This window comes from Malus sylvestris, chromosome 14 (assembly GCF_916048215.2).
Source record: "Malus sylvestris chromosome 14, drMalSylv7.2, whole genome shotgun sequence".
NCBI lineage: Eukaryota > Viridiplantae > Streptophyta > Magnoliopsida > Rosales > Rosaceae > Malus > Malus sylvestris.
Window position 1 is genome coordinate 22,238,104 of NC_062273.1, and position 20,456 is coordinate 22,258,559.

General features: G+C 38.8%; 3 protein-coding genes across 3 annotated transcripts; 2 read left to right on the top strand and 1 right to left on the bottom strand.

Moving 5' to 3' along the window:
• The first annotated feature begins 6,833 nt into the window (after positions 1 to 6,833).
• On the top strand, positions 6,834 to 10,824 carry LOC126599278 (sialyltransferase-like protein 2). Its single transcript, XM_050265631.1, has 12 exons — positions 6,834 to 7,094; positions 7,177 to 7,250; positions 7,483 to 7,572; positions 7,857 to 7,934; positions 8,117 to 8,217; positions 8,302 to 8,494; positions 8,580 to 8,670; positions 8,746 to 8,810; positions 8,944 to 9,098; positions 9,195 to 9,276; positions 9,569 to 9,678; positions 10,175 to 10,824. The coding sequence occupies exons 1-12, from the start codon at positions 7,007 to 7,009 to the stop codon at positions 10,359 to 10,361; spliced, it is 1,314 nt and encodes a 437-aa protein (XP_050121588.1). The 5' UTR covers positions 6,834 to 7,006; the 3' UTR covers positions 10,362 to 10,824.
• Positions 10,825 to 14,816: 3,992 nt separating this feature from the next.
• LOC126599118 (uncharacterized) lies at positions 14,817 to 15,257 on the bottom strand. The gene has a single exon (XM_050265461.1). The coding sequence runs from the start codon at positions 15,255 to 15,257 to the stop codon at positions 14,817 to 14,819; it is 441 nt and encodes a 146-aa protein (XP_050121418.1).
• Positions 15,258 to 18,556: 3,299 nt separating this feature from the next.
• Positions 18,557 to 20,196, top strand: LOC126599282 (uncharacterized). The gene has a single exon (XM_050265637.1). It carries the CDS (start codon positions 18,886 to 18,888, stop codon positions 19,810 to 19,812), a length of 927 nt encoding a protein of 308 aa, XP_050121594.1. The 5' UTR covers positions 18,557 to 18,885; the 3' UTR covers positions 19,813 to 20,196.
• Positions 20,197 to 20,456: the final 260 nt, after the last annotated feature.

Sequence of the window (20,456 nt, forward strand, 5' to 3'; positions counted from 1 at the left end):
AAATCCAAGTCACTAAGTGGTCGTGAGACTTCCGAGTATCAAGTTGCAGTAGCATATGGTAGGAGTCTCCAAGTCTCCAGTCGAGGGAGTTGACGAATGAGGTGTCTTGCTAGTAGCCAAGTTTCCAAAGTAACAAAACTTCACCATTTTCCTTTCAAGTGGTAGCCCAAAACTCTTCCTTCATATATATTTGTTATGAATGTTGTTAGACCCAAAGAAGATGAGGCCTAGGCATTTTTTTTTTGAATTTTCGAATTTTCGAATTTTCTAATTTTCTTAATTTTCGAATTTTTGAATTTTTGAATTTTTGAATTTTCGAATATATATATATATATATATTTTTTAAGCTTTATAGGTGAAGCTTTGTAGGTGAAACTTTGAGGTTGAGGCTTTATTGGGTACCATGAATTGATTTTGCTTCACACTATCTTGATCAAGATAGTGTGAAGCTTTTGTAGGTGAAGCTTTTGTGTTGAAGCTTTGTAGGTGAAGCTTTGTAGGTGAAACTTTTGTGGTGGGTGAAGCTTTGTAGGTGAAGCTTTTGTGGTGGGTGAAGCTTTTGTGGTGGAGGAAACTTTTGTGGGTGAAGCTTTTGTGGTGGGGGAAGCTTTTGTGGGTGAAGCTTTTATGGTGGGTGAAGCTTTTGTAGGTGAAGCTATTGTGGGTGAAGCTTTTGTAGGTGAAGCTTTGGAGTTGAAGCTTTGGAGTTGAAGCTTTTGTTGGGTACCATGAATTAATTTTGTTTCACACTATCTTGATCAAAATAGTGCGAAGCTTTTGAGAATTTGTAGTTGTCCTCCATTGATGAAGCTTTTGTTGAATTTCCTTTTTTTTTTTTTTTTGGGAAACTAGAAATTTGAAAATATGGGAGAGACAACATATACAAATTTTGCTTCCACACTGTTGAGCAAGAGATTATGATGCAAGCCACACCTTGTAGTAGTCGAAGGTTTAGATGAACCATATAAATTGAATTTGCTTCGAACAATCTTGAATTTGCCTCGAAGGTTTGAGAATTGTAGTTGCTCTCCATTGATGAAGCTTTTGTTGGCACCATAAATTGGTTTTGCTTCACACTATCTTGATCAAGGGTGTGTGAAGCTTTTGAGAATTGTGGTTGCCCTCCATTGATGAAGCTCTTGTTGACACCATAAATTGGTTTTGCTTCACACTGTCTTGATCAAGAGTGTGTAAAGCTTTTGAGAATTGTGGTTGAACTCCTTTGATGAAGCTTTTGTTGGCACTATAAATTGGTTTTGCTTCACACAGTCTTGATCAAGAGTGTGTGAAGCTTCTGAGAATTGTGGTTGCCTTCCATTGATGAATCTCTTGTTGGCACCATAAATTGGTTTTGCTTCACACTGTCTTGATCAAGAGTGTGTGAAGCTTTTGAGACTTGTGGTTGAACTCCTTTGATGAAGCTTTTGTTGGCACCATAAATTAGTTTTGCTTCACACTATCTTGATCAAGAGTGTGTGAAACTTTTGAGAATTGTGGTTGAATTCCTTTGATGAAGCTTTTGTTGGCACCATAAATTGGTTTTGCTTCACACTATCTTGATCAAGAGTGTGTGAAGCTTTTGAGAATTGTGGTTGTCCTCCATTAATGAAGCTCTTGTTGGCACAATAAATTGGTTTTTCTTCACACTGTCTTGATCAAGAGTGTGTGAATCTTTTGAGAATTGTGGTTGCCCTCCATTGATGAAGCTCTTGTTGGCACCATAAATTGGTTTTGCTTCACACTATCTTGATCAAGAGTGTGAAGCTTTCTACGAGTTGTAGTGTTTACATTGTTACAGAGGGGAAATGTCTGAAGCAGATGCAAAAAGGCTGAATAGCTTGATCTTCATATGCCATGCACTGAAGTTGTTATTAGCTTGTAATAAGACTTTGTTGGTGACTATAACTCTTATTGGGCATAAATGCTCCCCTAGTTAAGTTGTCAAGCTTGAGGGTTTTTTACTATTTGCGAATGCTAGGAGTTCACATGTATAAGTTGTACCATTCGTCTTCTGGTAGGTGGAATGAATGGTGAGTTGCTTTCATCACTTGGTTGGTGGTACGAAGGTGAGTTCCTTTATCACATTTCATCACATTTCATCACCTGGTTGGTGGCACGAGGATGAGTTCTTTCTTCACCTGGTTGGTGGCATGAATGGCAAGTTGCCAAATGATAGTAGAGTACGGGTTGTACATTTCATAACCTGGTTGGTGGCATGAAGGAGAGTACGGGTTGTACATTTCATCACCTGGTTGGTGGCATGAAAATAAGTTCCTTCTTCACCTAGTTGGTTGCATGAGTGGCAAGTTGCCAAATGATATTAGAGTACTGGTTGTACATTTCATCACCTGGTTGGTGGCATGAAGGAGAGTACGGGTTGTACATTTCATCACATGGTTTGTGGCATGAAGATGAGTTCTTTCTTCACCTAATTGGTGGCATGAGTGGCAAGTTATCAAATGATATTAGAGTACGGGTTGTACATTTCATCACCTGGTTGGTGGCATGAAGGAGAGTACGGGTTGTACAGTTCATCACCTGGTTGGTGGCATGAAGGAGAGTACGGGTTGTACATTTCATCACCTGGTTGGTGGCATGAAGATGAGTTTCTTCTTCACTTGGTTGGTGGCATTAGTGGCAAGTTGCCAAATGATATTAGAGTACGGGTTGTACATTTCATCACTTGGTTGGTGGCATGAAGGAGAGTACGGGTTGTACATTTCATCACCTGGTTTGTGGCATGAGGATGAGTTCATTCTTCACCTGGTTGGTGGCATGAGTGGCAAGTTGCCAAATGATATTAGAGTACAGGTTGTACATTTCATCACCTGGTTGGTGGCATGAATTTCATCACCTGGTTGGTGACACGAAGATAAGTTCCTTCTTCACCTGGTTGGTGGCATGAGTGGTAAGTTGCCAAATGATATTAGAGTACGGGTTGTATAGTTCATCACATGGTTGGTGGCATGAAGGAGAGTACGGTTTGTACATTTCATCACCTGGTTGGTGGCATGAAGATGAGTTCCTTCTTGACCTAGTTGGTGGCATGAGTGGCAAGTTGCCAAATGATATTAGAGTACGGGTTGTACATTTCATCACTTGGTTAGTGGCATGAAGGGAAGTACGGGTTGTACATTTCATCACTTGGTTGGTGGCATGAAGATGAGTTCATTCTTCACATTTCATCACCTGGTTGGTGAGAATAAGGGCAAGGTGTTGAGGCACATTGTAGCAAGTGTTGAAGACACAAAGTATGTTGAACCTTGTCAAAGCACAGTTGGCTTATGTATGGATATGTTGGAATGTATGATGTTTATGTATGAATGTGTTGGAATGTATGAATGTGTTGGAATGTATGATGTTTATGTATGAATGTGTTGGAATGTATAATGTTTATGTTGATTGATATGAGTGATGCTTATGAATGTTTTGTTATGCATGAAGGGATCCATGCTTTTGATATGTGAACCATGTTGGTTGTAACATTTAGTATCACATACTTTGTGTCAAAGTATGCATGTTGAAGCTCTGAGTTTGAGTATAAGGGTAGGTCAGCGTAGACCAAGTGTTCCAGTGCTAGGAACATAAAAGACTCATAAGAAGTTGTCTGAATTCCCTCTTCTTTAAATATTTGTCGAATGACTTGTGTGACAAAAGATCTCAAGCGATTGAGAGTCAAAACATTTGTAATGTGTATGTCTTCTTATGATAGCTTTTCCTTCAGTACCTAGTCCTCCACTTTGAAAGAGTTAGGCTTTGCCCTATAGTCATAATAGTCGACGGTACATTCACGCCTTGTTGTCTTAATACGAACTTTTATCCTTCTTGTTGTAATGGGTTTGCTGAGAGTGAAAATCATTCCTCTTACCAAAAGACAAATACGTTTGGTGACTTAGCGAGTAGCTAAATGAGGCAGGAGATGATGCAATGGGTGTCTGAATGGCCAATATCTCTTCACTTGGTAGAACTTAACTTCCACTTCCCATTTGTTGATAAGGGTTAACCATATGGGGTTCTCTTAGTATGTCCTTACTTCGGCGGAGGCATGGTTGTAAACCTGTGTCATCACCTCAGAGTAAGTCTTCCAAGTGTTGGCATTGATCATGTACTTGAAGAAACAATCACGTAGGCCTGCCGTGAAGGCCTTGAGGGCGGTCTTGTCATCTGCCTCAACGCAGCGAGAATACTTATAGCTGAAGTGACCAGCATACTCTCGTAGTGACTTGTCCGGCTTCTTGCAAATAGTGTACAAGTCATCTGCAAAATGCAAGTGATTGGTCTGGAAGATGTATTGAGAGACAAATAGTTTCCTCAATTCCTCAAATGAGTCTACTATCTCAGGTAGAAGACGGCAATACCAGTTTAGAGCTCCGCCAGAGAGTGTGGAGGGGAAGAGAAGACATCGCTCTTCATCGGTATGCATCCGATATGCCATGGTGGACTCAAAGAGGTTAAGGTGTTCAATTGGGTCATCCCTTCCAGTATAGAGTTGTAAACCAATCTTTTGTTTTGTCTTCGCTTGAAGGAGGTGTCGATGATCCTTCTTGTGAAAGGGCCAGGCCTGGGTTGGTTCTAGTCAGGTATCTCGCTCTGACGTTCGGCCTTCAACTTGTTTACTTCCTCAAGTAGCTGTAGGACAATGAGGTCCTAAGTGGAGTCATGTACCACTGGAATTTTCTTTCGTAAGTCTCCATCGCCTCTTGGAAGTAGGAAAGTTTGAGCAAGGGCGTTTGGTTTTTTCTTGGACTCACCGTACTGACTTCTAGGGCGAGTCTGTCGGAATACCTCAGAGTCCCTCGTACCTTCATGTTCCTCTGGGATCTGTCGTTCCTTCCCTATATTGGCAGTTGGCCTGGGTCGTGAAAAGGGACTGAATCTTTCAAAAACCCTTGGGTTATTAATCTTCGAGCATATGTGGAGGGGATTTTCTTGATGTTGTTTTAGGAAGTCTCGGCAGTCACGATAAATGGCTTTTGATCATTCCAACCATTCTGCAAGGAGGTGTCTTCCTCCACTTCTTCTACTTCGGGTCGAAGCATCTGGGTTGAGAGAAGTCTCATGTTGATCAATGTTTTGATGATTAGCTCGTTCCTTATCAGGGTTACCCATGTCGAAGTGACCCTCCGTGTTGGGGGGGGCACCCAAATGATGGTTGATGTCCACAGGGGCAACGAGCTCGCGTATTTGAGTACGCCTAGTTTCGTGGAGCGTCTCAAAGAGCTTCTCATACTGCTCCTAGATGACCTCATTCTTCATTGTTATCTTGTTGTTCTGTGCTTCTAACTCATCGACTTTAGCTTGAAGAGCAACCCTCTTTCCTTCCTTCTTTCGTTGCTTCACACTAGGTGCAAAATGGGTGTCATTCTGTGTGCTGTGGCTTCCTTCGCTCCCCATGTTGGAGAGGGATGCCTGGTCAAAAGAGAGTGTACGAATGGTGGAAACCAGCTTGGCAAAGCTGAAGAAAGTGGGAATAAGTGTCTTTCCCATAGACAGCGCCAAATGTTGATGCACAAAATCAGTGAAGACTTTGGTACAACATAAAGTGTTAAGTTTGTGACCTTCGCTAGATTGCTCCAGTCACTAGTGTGGATAAGTATATAAATGGATAGAGATAGGGAAGCAAACACAAGATGTACGTGGTTTACCCAGATTGGCTACGTCCACGGAGTAGAGAAGTTCTTATTAATTGTGAAGGGTTTGCACAAGTACATGGGTTCAAGCTTTTCTTTTGTGAGTACTAGTAAATGATTTAGTACAAATGACATTAGGAAATATTGTGAGAAAATGATCTCTATTTATAAAAGAGAGTTTCTAGTTTCATTCTGACACTGACACGTGTCGCGCTATGATTGGCTTCTAATGTTGACATGTGTCGCGCTATGATTGGCTTCTGATATCGCACGTGTCACGCTGTGATTGGCCTCCTGGGTAGAGGGAAACTCTTTTGGGTCCTTGACGGTATAACGTTGATCGGTGCTTAGTAGTTTTGGGATTGGTCAAGTATGGTACAAACAAAGGTCATTTTTCTATTGTAAAGCACCTTGGATTTATAAGGATGAATTTCGTGATGACCAAGTCTGCCGAAGTAGAGTCCCAATAGGACTATGATTCTTCAGCACACATCAAGATATTCTTGACATTATCTCATCATAACCCTATCCTGCTGAAACCTCATCTCTATCAGGCCTCGACCTTTTTACTTGAACTAGGACTCTGAACTTAGTCCTCTTATGCGTTCGATTCACTTCTTATCTGATCATTCACAAGTTTTGATTATTCGAATCTTACTAGAACATGTTATGATTCTTAACAATTTGGATTCAATCAGGACTCGACCGAGCCATGCCTAGATCTAATCCTTTAAAAGCCCTACCTCAGCTATGACTCGATTGGATTATATCTTTCTAAGCTAAGGCCATAGAAATCACCATTGGGCCGAGAATCGCAATCTTTCAACTGAATTATCTCTCTTCGGCCCAAACATAGCATTTCAGGCCCAAACACCTTGTTACACAGAAAGCATTCGAACCTTGAACTACCATAATTTTAACCTATTATCCTCCCCCTTCAACACTGAAGCTAAAAAATTATAGTCTAAAACTCGAGCAGCCCATGCATGGCTAGAGGGTTTCGAATTGGAAAATATCTTACGGAAGAATCAAATCATCAAAATATTCTCGTAGGCTAAAATCTCCTTGCAATTTAGCTTAGTTTAAGGTGTCATGGGCTTGTAGGCCCATACATCAATTAAGTTAAAAGTCGGGCCTGGAAATCTGGGCCGCAATGAACTGGGCTACGTACAACTGCAAATACGCGGGTCTTCTTTGTCCTTGTTTCCTGTTAGTCGGAGCTCTGTGAGCACAAGGAGCAAGAAAGCAAAGCGAGTTCTTCTCGAGATCCAGAGCTCGCTCGCTCAGAGTCAGAGGTAGCAATTCGAAGGCAAATCTTCAAATTATCAGAAACTCAGAGCTGCGCGTCGCCAGGAAGTTTGAATCTTTTGAAGCCGATGAGGCTTTTGCAGTTGGCGTTCGTGGTTTCTGTTCTGTTCGGATTGGTCGCCATTCTCATCTACATCATCGGCGTCTCCGATCTCTGTATGCTTATCTTTCTCCTTCTCTCTCTAGAAGTGTTGAATTTGTGTATGTTTATGTGTGTGGTTTGAATTCTGTGGTGCAGATGAGACGCATCGACTTACGGAAGAAGATGAGGAGGCGCTGCATTCTTTGCGCACCGGTTTCCAGAAGTGTGTGGTGAGCCTTCTGGATTTTTCTATTATATATGTATTGATATCTGTTGAAATTCTTTTTTCTTTTTCTTTTTTTTTTTTGGGATTTTTTAGTGTATATTCTGTAAAATTTGCATGCTTCTGCTTGGTAGAACATGGTAATTTATGTTGAATTGAGGTACTACAAAATGGGTTTTGTTTGTGTTGTCAGAAATGTTGTAAGCTTGGGATGTCATATTAATATGATTGTGATGCAGGCTGCAAATGGATTAGGTTTGAAAGCCGCGCTCGGCAAAGATTACTGTCAAGTCACAATGCAGTTTCCTGCTGACACCATTCCTAAATGGGTGAGTTCTTTTTCCCGGTTGAAATGTTCTGCATTTGCGAATGAGATTTTATCGACAATTGCGTGTATTTGCCATTTGAGTTGGGAATAGGGATAAGATACCATAGTCTTTAAAATGAAAAGAAACGGTGGTAAACTCCGTTTTGTATTGATTCATGGTCTCTTCAAGCAATACTCTTCAGAAGTTGGAATGTCTCGGCATCTCTTTGGGAGATGTTTTGGTTGTAGACTAATTTGAGTTGCTCCCGTGGGCTTATCTATTGTCTGAATTTTATGTGTAAACAGAAGGATACCAAAACCGGTGAGCTTGAAGGATTATCATATGAGTTTAATCTTTGTGAGGCTGTGGCTACATGGGAACAGGTCAGTGTTCTATCATTTGTAGAGATTTGCAAAAGACTTAAGAACTGAGATCTTTCATTACTATGTCATCAATTGAAACATGCAACTCTGCATGTCGAAATCAATTTCTTCCTTTTTATATCTACCTTTTCAATGTTAGGTTTGATTTTGTTTTATGCTTTACAGTTGATTTGATTGCTCAGGTGCGGAATAGTACCACAATACTGACCAGGGAGTTCATTGATTCTTTACCAAATGGATGGGAGGATTATGCGTGGCGTAGGATTAACAAAGGAGATCGCCTGTTAGTACTGTTCAAGATACTAGTTTCACAATGAATAGTTATTGGATGAGCATGTAGTTGATTAACTGTATTTCTGTATTGCAGCAACCGCTGTAAGAATAAAACATTATGTGTGGAAAAACTTTCACTGGTACTCCCTGAAACACCACCATATGTTCCACGGATGTTTCGCCGATGTGCTGTGATTGGAAACTCAGGAGATCTTTTGAAAACAAGGTTTGGGAAGGAGATTGATGGTTATGATGCAGTTATTAGAGAAAATGGTGCACCAATTCAGGTCAAGCAAATTCTATTTTAGGAGTTTGGAATATTGATGTTTACTTGACTTTGAAAAAACTTCATACTTTGTTGTTCTTCTGCAGAACTACACTGATTATGTGGGGAAGAAATGCACATTTCGGCTTCTTAATAGGGGATCTGCTAAGGCTCTTGATAAAGTTGTGGAGTTAGATGGTATGGTAAATGGTCCACATCATTACAAATTAATATGGCATATTTACTGGAACACTAAGTATAAAAGTCTTGCAGAGTCAAGAAAGGAAGTATTGATCATCAAAACAACAATTCACGATGCTATGAACCAGATGATTCGGGTTTGTATATTGCTATTCAATAACTTGATGTCTTGACTTAACACTCAACCAAGTACTTGTTTCTGCATATGTTTTCTTTACCTGCAACGACTGCTGATTTTTTGTTTGTACAAATTTTGATTACCATCTGCAGGAAATTCCAATAAAAAATCATGTGTATCTCCTGCTAGGTGCATCCTTTGGTTCTGCCGCAAAAGGAACCGGGCTCAAGGCTCTTGAATTTGGGCTCTCTATATGTGACTCAGTAGATATGTATGGTTTCACTGTAGATCCAGGATATAAAGAATGGTAAAAGGAATTCCCTTCTGTTCCTGCTGCCAACATACCCTACTTCACAATTTTAAAATGGTTACCTGATAAAGGATCTTGAACATATTTTTTCAGGACTAGATATTTCTCAGAAGCTCGACAAGGCCATACTCCTCTACATGGTAGGGCATACTACCAGATGATGGAGTGTTTGGGTGTAAGTGTTTTATTTTCTCCTTTTGTCATTCTGTAATCTGCATATGTAAGCAATATTAGTAGAAGTTTCTTGAAAGTGCTATGGGGGAAGAAACCTCCTTTTATGGATCCCAGATGGTAACTGTTTTAGCCTATTCAAATAAATTGTAAGCGTACCGAACTGTAGCGTCTGTTGTTTGTTTGTCTATTTGAGAAAAGTACTTACATCTTGTGCTTATTTTCTGAGAGAAACGGTTAATGTGTAGTGGGCATTTTTCTCATATTATTAATCGTTTTATTTTTCTCTTGTTAAGCTTATCAAAATTCATTCGCCTCTTCGAGCTGATCCAAACCGTGTTGTGCAATGGGTACCAGAACGAAGTTTAGTTACTGCTGCTAGAATTGCATCAGAGAAATTGTTGAGGTAACTTATAAATATTATTTACGTTTTAATAAAAAAATTCAAATTGATTCTTTAAAATGTGCAACTATTATGGCGACCACGAGTTCAATGTTCAACCAAGATTGAGTCATACATCTTTATGAATCTTCATATATCGTTATTACAGTTAGGAACTTCTGGCGCAGCCCAACAATCCCATCCCAGTCAGAGGATATAAGTCCTAGTGCTTGTAGTCAGCTGGCTCATTGCTACTGACTATCAATAAAACTCATGAAATAAGTTAATAAATAGGGTGAGAGAAGTGGTTCCATTACATTGATGGAACTTAAAAAAATGCAAGTTCTCATCAATATCCGGTTGTTTATATAGGGAACTTGTATTCGTCACCTGGTGCTCTATCTTTCCTTTACATTTCTGATTTTTAGTTCTGCATTGTATGGTGACGGTTTTCTATTGCAAGTATTTGATTATATTGTTCTACTTCAAAGTGGTAATTATGCTTTTGTTTATGATATAGGAGAGTTGGAGCAGGGTATGTAGATCCGCTGCGTATGTGCTCAATTGTAAAGAAGCAAATCAAACTAAAGCTTACATCATTTCTAAGTCTAAGAAGGGCCGCTATAGACCATCAGAAATATGTGAAAAGTGCAACCATGTACCCTCTGGAGCGTAGTCCTCGGCATGGTATGCTTTGCACTGTGTGAACAATTTAAAGTTGAGGTTCCTCGGCCTTCCTTGCACCGAAGCAACTAAACAAATCTGTCAACCCAATTTCTTGGGTCCAAGCGTCATAACTTAAGCTAATGTATGTAGAAAAGAGTGGCAGCTCAAAATTGTTCAGGAAGAAGATCAACACCCAGCCTACTCAATGTAGATTTTTGAAAGAGTTGTAAGTTTCTTGCGGCCCTGCATTTACATGATTTTGATTTTTCCATAGCCAAAAAGGAAAACATTAGGATGAGATATGAAGATTCAATCCGTAGCATCGGTTCACAGCTTGTTTTTCGGAATTAGCAGTGTCGTATATGAGGGTTTTACAAACGATTCTTTGGACACGAGACAGGTCTGTGATTTATATAAATTGTGTTGTATCTGAAAATGCTTGTCCAATAGCTTGTATGAAGGAGGAAAATGGAATTAAAATAGCTTGTGTTATTTTTCTTATGACATTTATGATCATCATCAAACTTGTGTGTATGCATGCTCTTTTTCTGACGACATAGTTGAGTCCCTGCTGTATTTTTGCTTTTAGATGTACTTGCAGTTGACTGGTTGCAAAATTTGAAATTTTTGTGTTTTGCTACTTCCATAAGTGAGGTGTCTAGGACTTTTGATGGAGCATTGATCATTGATGCCTGGCTGTCATTGGGAAAGTTGCTGCAGGGCCTACTCTCTCTTTCTCTTTTGATTTTTAGTCTTTTGTGAGCTTCTTTAATTGCTTCATTGCTTACCAATTTCTTGAGGGAATAAAAAAAATACTTGGCTTTCATGCTTTGGGTTTTTTTAAAGACAAATTACAGTCTGACATGTCCTCGTGAAATTTTCTTTTTGTAATGTTGTCAAGTGATTAAGTACATGTGTTTCATCATAATAACCACTTGCATGAAACAGATTTATCGTAACGTCTCGATCCAATAATATCATGTTGTGTGGAGAAAAACTTACATATGACACGACATTAGTGTACTGAAACATAACATTATATCGATGGTAAACCCGTTGTATATAAGTCCTCCCTCTTCTTTTAAAATGCAAGGATTGTGGAGTGTTCTTTTCTTTTTAGGAAAACGTGGAAGTGTTCTTTTTTGAGTTAAATGTAGTTGAGTGAAAGAGGGTAGATGGAAAATTAACTCATCCTCTTTCTAGCGTGTATACATCTTGTTTTTGCTGGAATTCACACGTGGCAACACAAGATATGTGGTGCATGTAAGCTTTTCGGAAGAAGGTTAAACTTAAATGCAGGTTCCAGATCAGATTTGGCCTATCCTTTAGAGCAATTCCACCCCAGTGGAAATTGCCCAGCACCAAGTCCAAAAAACAGCCCAGCCCCTTGTCAAGTTGCTCCAGCCCGCGAAAGAGCCTGGGACACAGCCCAAGCTGGGCAACGGGCCAGCCTATTTCGGACAGACCCAGAGACCGGCCTGTTTAGAAGGCGCGTGCAGCACAAGCGCGCAGAAGCGCGAGTAGGGAACCGGGTTGCAGGCGGGGGGGGGCCCGCTTGTCAGCCCACTTGTGGAGAACCCGGAATAGGGCTACGTGGCCCTCCTCAGTGCCGTTGGATTTCCAACGGCTAGTTTTCTAGACCGTTGGATTTCCAACGGTAAAAAAAATTTAAATTTTACTTTTAACATGGACCGTCAGATCAAAAATCAACGGTCCACGTTCTTTTTACAAAAAAGTAAAAAAAAAAAAAAAAAAAAAGGCCCCAACGGTCAGAAATATGACCGTTGGCCACGTGGCAAGTCCCTGGCTCTTGGATTTGAATATTTTTCAAATCCAACGGTCCAGATTAATTAACTATATTAAAATTCATTAAAAAATATTAAAAAATACAGAAAAATTATTAAAAAATACAGAAAATTTTAAAAAAATTACAGAAATAATTGAAAAATGTTATTTTTTTTCCTATAAATACCTAACCCTCATCTTTCACCTTTACACCACATTTCAATTATCGAAATCTTATCGAAATCTTGGCTAAATTATTGTACCACGGAAGTGACACGTGGCGTGTCGGGATTGGTTGAAAATAATATCGGAAATCTATTCACAAAATAGTACGTTCAGATAATGACACGTGGCGTGATGAGATTAAACTATTTTATTTTTTTATTCTTTATTTTAAATGGGTTAAAAATCTTATCCGAAATAAACTTAAAAAAAAAACACACCAAATAAATGCGCTGGGTGCCAGCGCATTTTTTTAGGGGTGGAGATGCCTTGGCCTATTACTGTTCACTCCAGTCTATTACTGTTCATTTGAGTGGATAAATGCGCTGGGTGCTGGCGCAAAGTCCACAGGGGTGGAATTGCTCTTAGATAGAGACAGATTGTCTACCCTCCTGTTATAGTGCATTTTTCATCTTTTTTTATTTGTGCGATCACGGTTAAGTTACGTTAATATTTTATATTGATTTTTTTTTATAGAAATAATAAGACAAAAAGGAATAAGAATATAAAATGTTTACATGATTTAACCGTGATCGTACAAATATGAGGGAATGAGAAGGGCATCGTAATAGGAGGGCAGACAATCTGCCTCCCCTTTAGATTCCATTTAAGTGTGGTTGATATTCACACTTATTTTTACATTTTATGTATTTTTTTTAGTTTTTAACCGTCGAATCAAATAAATTAAAGAATATGAATAAACAAAATTTTCAAAAGTATGTGAAAAATAAAAATAGATATATGCATAGCACTATCATATTTTAAAAGTTTTATGTATGCATATTGGTGATGATGAGTTTGGCACTAGTTTTTCACGCAAATTTAAATTAAATTATTATGACCAATCCATTACAAGTTGTACCTAAACATCGAAGACTACAATTATAGCAATTTTTATATAAAATTAGTGTTGATATTTTGTGTAGGATCATATTGTCCCTCTTCTAAGAATAGACTTGACATACAAACAAAGATCGGATAAAATCTTGAATGGGACAGGTCCACCACGCTTCTGCTTTTCTTTGAAATGCAGTGGGACCAACCCAAATTACCATCCAAATTTTCGAATCTTTTTGTGAGAATTCCATGGATTTTTAAATTATATATGTTTATCGTATATCGCGCGGTCGAAAATTATTTAAAATATTTTTATTTAAAATTAAACATGAACATGTAAACTGACCGCACGATATACGATGAATGGACATGATTTGAGGATCTTCAGAATCCTTACAAAGAGAATTCGAAGAAGATCCTCATTCCAAATTTAGAACCCATCTTGGCCTGGATAATGGATGGATTGGAGGTAATACCAAAAAGGCTAAAGCCATCTACAACCGATCCGACCAGATGGCTGAAAATAACTTGAAATGACACGAAAACTGTCTCAAACCGAGAGCTAGGCCAAATGGCTTGTGGGCCCCACTGGGCCAAAAAAGGAGAAAATGGCCAACCGGCTAGCCCAACCCAGCTTGCCTCGGGCGGGGTCGGATTTTGAATGCAACGGCTACTAACTGACGTCAGCTAGTCGTTATATTTGAATATTTTTTTTTACAAATTTTTTTTTTAATTTAAAATTTCTATTTTTTTTCCTATAACTTCCTAAGCCATTAAACAACATTAAATAAAATTAAACAACATTAAACAATATTAAACTACATTAAGTAACATTAAACAATATAAAAACTATACAACATAAAAAAAAACATTTAGCAACATGAAACTTAAACAATATTTTAAAAAACATTTAACAATATAAAACTTAAACGTCTACTCCATGCTTCTTTTGGCCAAAAGATGTGCAACAAGATCTTATCGTAGGTACTTATTTGTGGCACGGAAACGTATCGTCCTATAGCCTCATGTATTTATTTAAAGAGATATTGCCAGTTATTGGATTCAAAGACAAATTAGGCCCATCATATATTTTTGCACAAAGCCCTTCTTGACCTATTTGGATCCTCTTGGTTGTCATCAGACTCTCCATCAATATATCCATTTCGCTCATCCTCTACAATCATGTTGTGTAATATGATGCAAGACATCATGATGGAGTCCAAATTTTCTCGACTCCACCCTCTTGCCGGTTCCTTGATGATATTCCATTGTGCTTGTAAAATACCTAAAGCTCTCTCAACATATTTCCGGTATGCCTCTTGGTGTAAGGTAAACCACTTTTCGACGTCATTCGCAGGGTTTGGAATTGCTTAGACAAGTGTCGCCCACTTTGGGTAGATGCCATATGCCAAGTAATACCCCATATTGTATTGACGGCTGTTGATGTAGTAGTCAAGTTGAGGTGATTTACCTTTCGTTAGGTTATTGAAGATGGGTGAACGCCCAAGAACTGTAATGTCATTTTGGGATCCAAAGACTCCAAAGAAAGCATGCTAGATCCATATGTCATACAAGGCAACCGCCTCTGACACAATAGTGGGCTTTCTCGACCTTTCACTAAAGCGTCATTGCTATTGGGTGGGATAATTCTTTCACTGCCAATGCATGTAGTCTAATGACCCTATCATGCTCGGAAATCCACGGTATTCAGCTTTGCAAATGAGCCAATCCAGATCTTCTTGATCATTTGGCTCACAAAGGTATTCCTCTTTGTAAAGCTGAACAATTGTGTCACGGAATTCAGCAAGAGTATCAAGGCATGTAGACTCAGGCATACCATATGTATCATCAATTGAATCAGCTAGGGAGGCATAGGCTATCATTCGAAGTGCAATAGTAACCTTCTGATGAGGTGAAAAACCAAGGCGGTCTGCTCTGTCCAACTTCTGTCGAAAGTATGGATTGACCTGATGGACATCATGAAGTAAACGCTCGAAGACATGACGCCCTATCCGAAAGCAATGTCTGAAATCCTCTTTTGTGTACACCGAGTTGGGGTTGAAGTAGTTGTTCATCATATTGGCATGCGTCATCGCTTTGTTTCATGGTTTGTAAGAGCCACCAGCAATAGAGCCACCCTATTGAGGTTGTTTCTCAGTTGGCTGACACGCCATAACCGTAGCCATGGCTGCCACATATTGTGTGTTGCCTCATGCTTCATCTTCTTCATCAGACTCCTCATCTTCTCGTCTCATATGCGCCAATTTTTCTTCCAATTCGGAATTGGATGAGGACCCCCAGTTGGAATCTGAAGAGGATCTAAAGTTGGAATTCATTGCAAACTTGAATTGAAAGAGATTGAATTGAAAAAATTGAATTGAAAGAGATTGAATATGAAGGTGTGTGAATTATAGCCCAATATCCACCCTATTTATGGACATTGGAAGCTGAAGATAAGAAGTGCCACGCAGATAAAAACCCTATCTAAAATCCCTACAACCAATTACATCTCGACACGTGGCACTAAAAAACCGAGGCGTAAAATTATTGAGATTCCTTATCGATAAGAAATCTGCAAAGTCACTTAGATATCGACACGTGGTACTTGAAATCCAAGACATAAAATTATTGAGATTCCTTATCGACAAGAAATATGCAAAGTCACTCAGATATCGACAAGTGGCACTCAAAATCTAAAACGCAAAATTATTGAGATTCCTTATCAAGGTAGTCTAATTATTGAGGTAGTTTAATTTAAGTAACCATATTAATTCAATTAAAATAATAAATTATGTTTGGCCCCTCAGTTGGAGATGATTTTTTGTCACATGGCTATGTTTGGCCTATGGCCCTCTGGCCCCTCGGTTAGAGATGGTAAGACATATAGCTTGGCACTATTTATTAAAATATTAATTTCTTGAAGGGCTATAGGCCCAAAGAGAGTCTTCTGGCCCTCATTCGGTTGGAGATGGCCTAATAATAAACTTTATACTGGCCAAAAATATTGATCAGAATACAATTGCGATTTGCACTCCAAAATTATCATAAACTTCATGTAAAATGGTAAAAAACAAATTCAATCTTTTTTTCTAAACAGACGATATTATCCCCAATAAAAAAATAAGCATAACTTCCTAATAGGCTAACCAAGGAAGAAATGCCGATAATATCGGCGATATTTCGCCGATATTATCGGTTTTTCACGGTAACAATATTTTAATAGGTATCCAATTGGTTTTCGTCTAAATATTGCGATATTATCGATAATATCGCAATATTTCCGAAACTATCGCGATATTTCGATAATATCGTGAGATCAAAACCCAAAAATATTTAAAAAACGCTGAGAAGCCTCAACAGATAACTACACTTGATCTTAGCCAAAAGGGCCGAGCAAGGCATGCTTTCCTCAGCTTGGGAATGTGGCTTTTATAGGCATGTGTGCTTGCTCACTGCCCTTGCGTGGGCAATGTGGGATTACAGAAACCAAGCTTGGGAATGTGGCTTTTATAAGCCTGTTTGCTTGCTCACTGCCCTTGCATGGGCGATGTGGGATTCACTGGCGGAGGGAGTAAAGGTCCTGGCTTTCTAAAACAAATATATATATTAGGGAATTATGCATCTTTCTAAAACAAATATATATATTAGGGAATTATGCATCTTTCTATTGCTTGCTTTCTAAAACAAATATATATATATATATATATGGGAATTATGCATCTTTCTATTGCTTCAAGTCCTGCTTTCCAAGTTTCAAGCATAAACCCATCTCCCAATTAGCTTTAATATTTTATCTAGCTATCTCCTTAACACAAATTAATAGCATTTAAAATCAAAGCAATATTTCGCCTTTCTTTGAATAGAAAACATTCAATTTTAATTATGAAAATTAAAAAAAATTCCCCTTTTCTTTTTGAAATCTCATACATTTTATAATCCTAAATTCGAAATCTATTCAACAAATAAGTTTTAAATTTCTTTGTTTCTCTATCGTTTCTTCTCTATTCTACATATTACATGAGAGTTATGGTTCGTAAAGTTTTTATTTCTCTATTCTACATAATAGTATAGGCAGCGGGATTATAATAAAACGATTTTAAAATATAAAATCTCGTCAAGAACAATTATAATTTTTGTGTGTATGTAATATTATATGTGCATATGTTGTTTTGAATATTTGATTTTGAGATATATATTAGCCTTGTAAATACCATCCGCTTAAAAAAAAAAAAAAAAAAAAAACCTTTATGAGAGGCCCTCCTCACCAAAAATTCTAGCTCCGCCAATGGTGGGATTACAGAAACCAAAACGTTTTGTTGCGACTTGCGAGGGCTGGTACATGTGAACTTGTGACTCCAACTAGGTAAGACTTAAGAGCCAGATCTAATTTGGGGCCTTCTATCCTATATTTGTGGACAACGATCAAATGCTAAAGATTAAACAAACATAATATGTTCTACTGCTTAGCAAAAAAAGCTACAAACCCTTTGCTTATCAACAAAAAAAGACAAGTCCTTGCACTAGATATACTTTCAAATTACGTTGAGTAGCAACCTGATATATGTATTCGGACGAATTATAAAACAATTGACACACTTCTGGCTTCCAAAATTCAATTCTTTTACTTTATATAAACTTGAAAAAACATAATCGGCATCCAAATTAAAGTTTAGTCTTATTCAACGTATTGATTTTCAATCGTTAATTGATATACTATAATTTGGAACTTCAACGTCTAGACGCATGCTTATGTGTAAGAAATTTAAAGTGTCAAATTCGGCACATTATTCTTCATCATTTTATTCACTTCCTTTTTTTTTAATATCCTAAATAAAACCTCCCAATAGTGTACTAATTAATTATATATAAATGATTATGGTGTGTTTAAACTTCTTTCATTAATTACTACATATTTTCTACACTCACAATGTTTGCCAGCTCGCTATATAATCAACTTAAATCAGTTAAATCCATCATGCAATGCATTTCCTTCCAATTTTTTGTGATAAACTAATAGATAATTGACTAAATAAACATCCTGCAAAGTTTCATTAAAAATTTCCAAGTTTTTCTTACAATTTCTGTGGTTTCCATGTAATTTTTATCGATATCGATATTATTCCGATATTTCCATCGATATTTCCATGTTTTCGAATTACCGATATTTTCGATATTACCGATATTTTCTTCCTTGAGGCTAACAACAAATTTAACTTAAACACATGCAACCAAAAACATTTTTCCATGTGACATTTATGAATTTTTTATTTGATTGAGAGAGATGATTTCTTGTGGTCAATAGGACATTCCCATCTGATGATAACATGGAGAGAGTGCCACGTGTCACCTTCCTCTAAGACTCCAACACACCTTCTCTCTCTCGGTCTCTCCCCCTAACCACCCAAATCCAAAGTCACTCATTCACTGAAACCCTTCTCTCTCTCTCTCTCTCTCTCTCTTCCCCCATCAATCACTTCATTTACTTCAAAACCCTCTCTTTCTCTCTCTAGAAACCGACCAAAAGGACAAACTTGTAGGCACAACACAAGAAAGCGCTACATCCCAAAGGCCAAAGAGCCCTTTTGCTTCTCCCCCCATTTTCCACTCAACAAAAAACACACACAAATTCGGAAAGTTCGAGTCTTTTCGCAGAGAAACTCAAATTCCAGCGAACGAAATTGGATTTTTAGGGTGAAAGAAATTAAATAAAATTCGGAATCCATGGCGGAGATTCAACCGCAGCCGGTGCCTCAGATCAACGGCGGAGGACAGTTTTTGATGGGTTCGTCTGAGACGGTTGGATCGAAGCGACAGCGGAGGCCCAGCGTCCGGTTGGGCGACATCGGAGGAGACCAGCCGTACGATTCGCAGGTGCGCCGCGCCACCAAGCAGTGGAGGCTCCCGCCGGACCACCGCAAAGACGCCAATAAGTCCTCAAAGCCTCGACCTTTAACGAATTTAAGCTCCGTTGGGGAATTCCATGAAACCCTAGACGGCGAAGACAGAGAGGCCAATCTCGATAGTGTTGCCATTGGGAGCTGGAAGGTCAAGGACGCCAAGAAACGGGCTTCGAGCGTCACGAAACGGGTCAGATCCAATTGGGTATCTTCCAAGATCGATGAAGGTGGCGGCGAAGGGGACGAGAAATTCAGTGGAGCGGAGGACGTCGATGATGGGTATCATCGCGATTTTGATGTCGAAAACTCGGAAAGCCCGTTGAAAGAGCGGAGCCCAATTCACAGTTCGGAGAATTTGGGTGTGGATGGGCATGCCAATGGAAGGGAGCTGCTTTACCATGGAAGTAGAAGACCCATTAGGACCAGGATTTCGGAGGGTAGGGATAACCATGATGGTATTGAGCTATCCGGGCCGTCGGATAACGATGCCAGGGATTGGAATTGTAGAGGGACAAGTGGGGTTAGAATTGGGAATGAAGGAAGAGGAAGGTGTGGAGAAGATGGGGTTAGGGTTTGGCTCAATGGGTTAGGGTTAGGGCGGTATGCGCCGGTGTTCGAAATTCATGAGGTGGATGATGAGGTATTGCCCATGTTAACACTGGAGGACCTCAAGGATATGGGAGTAAATGCAGTTGGGTCCAGAAGGAAAATGTATTGTGCAATTCAGAAGCTGGGGAAGGGGTTTTCTTGACTCTTGCTTTTGTGACTGTTGGCAAACGAAACACCGAAAAATCGAAAAAAATCCTCAGCCATAGCAATGTAAGAGACATGCCTGCAAGTAAAACTGGTTTGAGCTTTTTGGTTATATTTTTTTTTCTCTCAAATCTCAACTCAGTAGTATTTTGGATGAGTAGATTTTGGTTTTCATTGCACTATTTACTTTATTTTTCATGCTTTTGATGCCCTGCAATTTTGGATCCTTGTACTTCATTTTGGTAGTAATGCTGAACTAGTTATAGTTATCCATTGATCAGAGAACTGTTGTTTTCTTAGTTGGTTGTAACCTTTAGGACAGAATGGGTAAAAGAAATGCCTAAAATTGGTTAAAGGAAGGATCAATTGGAGTTATTTCGTTTCCGCTCTTCTTATTTCCATCAAGCATGCAGAATAGTTTTGAGCTGATGGACAGTTCAATATATATAATGATTTCCCAGGTTCTGTGTTCTGTTGAATTTACGCTTCCTTATCTATTAGTTACTATGATGTTAATGTTGTATATAGAAAACTATTGTATCGAATTATAAGCCTTTTGGTAGGTTAATGAAATAGTGGCGTTAGGCAAGGAGTTGAATTTGGAAGTCAGTCTGACCTGTTTTGTCGTGGCTAGCAAAGGGA